At 72.2% G+C, this 4,390-nt stretch overlaps 2 protein-coding genes across 2 annotated transcripts in view; one reads left to right on the plus strand and one right to left on the minus strand.

Annotated features, from left to right (window-relative positions):
• The window catches only part of H696_03384 (hypothetical protein), a gene marked incomplete at its 5' end in the record, with an annotated part of 3,209 nt that extends 2,523 nt beyond the window's left edge, over nucleotides 1–686 (minus strand). Inside the window, one exon of the mRNA XM_009497250.1 lies at nucleotides 74–686. Coding sequence (XP_009495525.1) covers nucleotides 74–686 — 613 coding nt within the window. The remainder of the gene's footprint in view (nucleotides 1–73) is intronic.
• A 1,289-nt stretch (nucleotides 687–1,975) lies between these two features.
• H696_03385 (hypothetical protein) lies at nucleotides 1,976–3,813 on the plus strand. Its single transcript, XM_009497251.1, has one exon. It carries the CDS (start codon nucleotides 2,561–2,563, stop codon nucleotides 3,677–3,679), a length of 1,119 nt encoding a protein of 372 aa, XP_009495526.1. The 5' UTR covers nucleotides 1,976–2,560; the 3' UTR covers nucleotides 3,680–3,813.
• The last annotated feature ends 577 nt before the right edge of the window (nucleotides 3,814–4,390 follow it).

Raw genomic sequence — 4,390 nt, forward strand, 5'->3', positions numbered from 1 at the left:
GGGGGGGGAGGAAGGTCAGAAACCCGGCGTGACCAGCGATGCCGGGTGGAGGCGCGCATGGCGGGCGACATACTCTTCAGCAGGCGGATGATCCGGTGCGGGGCCAGCGGCCGGCCGTGGATGCTGGCCGCCGGCAGGAACACCAGGCGCAGATGGTCACGCGTGGCACACGCCAGGCAGGCCGTGTTGCGACAATTCTCCGACCGGTGGGTGGCATTGTCGAGGAACAGCTGCGCCAGCGGGGCCGTGTAGGACAGGCACTGGAGGACACTGTTGAGGAAGCAGGTGTTGCCCAGGTTCGACAGGCCCGGGCCAATCCGGTGGCTCTTGCTCCAAACAAGCAGCTGATCCAGTCGGCCAAAGCGAATGGGGCCGGGGACAAAGTAGGGAGCCAGTGCGGCCGGCGGGTCAAGCGGGTGGCCGGAAGCGTCGGGGCCGGCCGGTCCGGAGGCCTCGGCCCCGCCGGCCTCGGCCCCGCCGGCCAGCGGTGCCACCGGCCGGTTGATGGGGGTGTAGTTGTGCGAATTCGGCGGGCTGTCCGGCATGAGGGCCTTGGCGAAGTTGTGCCGGCGCATCACATGGAGGACATTGTTTTGCAGCAGGTTGTCGAGCTTGCTGCCGGGCTCGCCGGCGATCGGGGAGACCGTGGCGCTAGCAGGCGCAGCAGCCAGGGCCGAGACGGACATGGCGGCGGGGGCGACAGGGGGCACCTGGGATGGGGGAGGGAGGGACGAGAGGGGGGGCTGTTGGTGGTGCTGCGGTGGCGTGGGGGAAGGGGGGGAGGGGAGAAGGTGGCGGCGGTGCACCGGGAGGAGCGGGATGTCCGGCTGCCCGGGGGGGGAGCTGTGGTGAGGCTCGTCCGAGAGGGCGAACTCCGGCAGGGTGATGTATGCGAAGAAAAGATCCAGCAGGAGTCTGGCGCAGAGGACTGTAGAGAGGAGCGAGTAGATCGCGCGCGCAGCGAAGTGTGCGCGGCGCTTGACACGATCCCGAAGGCGCACTATGGTACTCCCTCTCTCTGGATGTGGCGGAGGGGGGCGTGGAGCGGAAGGGCCGGGGGGGGGGAGGGCAAGAGGGGAGAGCGAGCTTGGGGAGGGGAGGGCAGGGAGAAGGAAGGAGAGAGGAGGGAGGAGGGGGGGGGGACGAAGGAGAGGGGGGATACACACGCAGATGTAGGCAGGCAAAGAAAACAGCGGGGGGGGGGGGGGGGCGAGACCGGCGAGTGGCAGTGTGATCCCGGCGCCGGGCCGCCCGGACGGGGAACGAGATCTGGTGGCTCTTTTTGCCCGGCGGGGCAGGGCCCGGCCGGGCAGGGCAGATTGCGCGCGAAGGGGGCAAAGGCGCGCGCGCGCACGCGCGTGCACACGCGCGGGTGCTCGCGCCGCGAGCCATGCGCCTTCCCGGGGGGTCTGTGTGTGCACGCGCCGGCCAGGCCCCGCCCGCGGCCGGAGGGACAGGATGCCAGGGCCGGGCCCGGCGCACGCCGTCCCTGGCGGGCCGGGAGAGAAACCCGGCCCGCAGGCAGCAGGGGGGGGGGGGATGTCAACCCCGGGCATTCGAGACGGCAGTTGCCCGGCGAAGATGAAAGTGATGGGCCCCCCAGCATCACGGTGGGAAAACCCGGCCCGCACGCGGTGTTTGCGCCTCGGGGCCGGGTCCAACGAGCCGCGGGTGTCCAGTTCAGTGGCAGTTAGGGGCCGGGTGCCGTGTGCGCGCGCTGGCGGGCCGGCCGCCAGGCAGCCGGGCCCAAAGTCTGCGGCCCTCTCCCCCTCTCCCTCTCCGCCGCTCCGGTGCGTGTGTATATGTATTTTTTTCTTCTAAATGTGCATTTATTGCTCGTTGACACCCTCGGCAAGTTGGGCCCCTCTCGTTCAGGCCGGCCAGGGCGCGGTGAAGACTCAAGCCGTATTTGTGGCAGCATGCCACCCAAAAGCGGGGCGGGAGGAACGGCGTGGGGCGGGCGGGGGGGGGGGGGGGGGGGGGGGGCCCCAACCCCCATGTGTGCAGGACATGTGCGACGGCCGCGAACAAGAGCGCGGGGCCGGGCCTGGGATCGGTCACGTGTCACGTCACTGGCGCACAGGATCAAGAATCGTCCCAGCTAACGTCGACTGTCGGGTGCCGTTCCCAGTGGGCCGACGAGCGGTGTGCCGGCCCGCGGTGCTGGTCGTCAGAGGGCTGTGACATGGGTGTGCCGGGCACCGGCAGGGCAGTGTCCCCAAGGGAGGGGAGCAGTCGTTGCGGCGAGATGCGTGGCGAGTCTGGCAGCCAGGATCCCGGGGCGCCAGCCGGCGGGGAGGACCCCGGCGAGGGCAGCAGAGCATGCAGGGCGGAGGCCCGGGGCTGGGGCTCGGCGGCACTGAGGGGGGCGTGCCAAGGATCGTCCGGCAGGAGGGACGCCAGGTGGGCCGATGCCGGGTGTGATGGAGCAAAGTCGAAGGAGAGGGCCGCACTGGATGCGGAGTGCGACACCGGGGCCGGGTCCAGGTACGGGATGTCCGAGTAGTGCGAGGAGGAGAGCAGCAAATCGGTGGACAGCTCCTGGAAGGAGTAGTCCCCGATGGAAGGCAGGTCGAAGGAAAGCTCCGAGACCGCGGTGGAAGCGGCCAACGCCGCCCCGGGGTCGAAATGGAAGTCCCCCCCCTCGGCGGGCGGGGCTTCCTCGTATGGCTCGAAGGAGGAAAGCGGGGACGAGGGCTCCGGGGCCAGGTCGAAGGACAAATCCGGGGGGGCGCCCGGCCCATGGGTGTCCGGGCCCAGTGAGCCGGCCACTTGGGCAGGGCAGCTGGCTGGGCGTGTGGCGGCCGTGCTGGCCGGATCCGCCGGGGGCGGGGACTGCCCGGCCGCGGTTTGCGGGCGACTGCGTGGCGGCCGAGCGGTCCAGGACTCGCATGCCGGCGGCGGGGGAGAGGCCGGCCGATCGAGCGGCCGGGCATCTGCCACCGGCGAAGCAAGAGCCTGGCCGGTGGCCTGCGAGGAGGACCGCACCGGGGAGCAGGCGGCTGAGGGCAAGGCCGCCGGCGACGGGGCCACGCCCGGCGGGCCGGTCGGTGGAATGTCCGAGGCGGCTGAACTGAAGCTAAAGCGCCGGCGGCGGGCTGGCGGCGCCGGTTCCTGGGCCGGGCGCCGAGGGCGCTTGGTGGGGGCCTCGCTCGGCGCCGGGTCGGCCGGCGCGAGGGACAGGCGGAAGAAGACCGCCGTGTCCCCCTGCCGCGAGCAAGAAAGCCGCCCCTCCTGGAGAAGGTCGCGCAGAGTGGCATGCGGCGCTCGGCCGGCCTGCAGCATGGCCTGGACATTCGACGACCAGACCACCTCCGGCGGCTTGCGGTCATCGTCCAGGTGGCGAAGCCCCGAAAGGAAGGTCAGCTCCAGCGCGGCCGGATCCGGCGGGCGCTGGCCCGGGGTGAGCAGGAGCTTGGCCTCGGCCGGCGCGAGGGGGTCTTGCAGCCGCCACCGGGAGCCCAGGTGCGCATGTAGCCGAGCCAAGCGCCGGTCGCACGAGGAGGCCAGCCGGATGAGGGGCTTGAAGCCGCGCTCGGCCACAAGGGCCTGGGTGCCCAGGTCCGCCGGGATCAGGTACAGCTGGAGCTCTGGGGGTGGGTCCCGGTCGGCTGGCGGCCGAGAGGCCGGCGGTCCAAGCAGCCGCGTGGCGATCTGCCCCAATTGCTCCAGGCTGTAGGCCGGCTGCCGGCCGGGGCCGGCCGAGAAGTCGACCTCCATCGGGGAGAAGGGCCGGGAAAAGAAACGCGCGGTGACGGAGGGCGAGGAAGTGGGGCGCAGCGAGGGATGGGAGGGTCAGGGGGAGGGGGGAGGGGGGGGGGGAGGGAGGGGGAGGGGCGGCGGCGGCGGCGGCAGCGGCGGCGGCTCTCCCGAACAGCGATGGCTCGCTGGGAAGCCGGCGCCCGGCTGCATTTCAGGGTAGCCCCGGTGAGGGGGCCCCCTCGGTCGGGAGGGCGCCGGCGAGAGAGATTGCAGACGAGTGTGGAGGGGCGGTCCGCTGCCCGAGCAATGCCAGTGGAGCGGGCAAAGAGCGACCGAGGCCGGGGGGGGGTGCGTCTGTTGGCGCGCGGCGTTCCCCGGCGGTGGGGCGGCATCCCGGCCATCGTGCACTCGGGCCGCCGTATGAGGGCCTGGTAACTGCCGACTGCCCACCGCGGACGGGGAGCACAAGGCTGCGCGGCTCCGGTGGGAGGGCGAGCCGACACCTCCGGGCTGGAGGCCGGGGGCAACATCCCGCGGATCGTCCCCCCCCCCCCCCCCCCCCCCCCCCCCCCCCCCCCCCCCCCCCCCCCCCCCCGCCCTCCAGCGCCCCCCATCGAAGGCCATTTTTGTACCGGCACGATCGGGCAATTTCAAATCTCGGCGGCGGTTTCATGGGCCGCCAATGCAT

Source organism: Fonticula alba (genome assembly GCF_000388065.1).
Source record: "Fonticula alba strain ATCC 38817 unplaced genomic scaffold supercont2.5, whole genome shotgun sequence".
In the NCBI taxonomy this organism is placed as follows: Eukaryota; order Rotosphaerida; family Fonticulaceae; genus Fonticula; species Fonticula alba.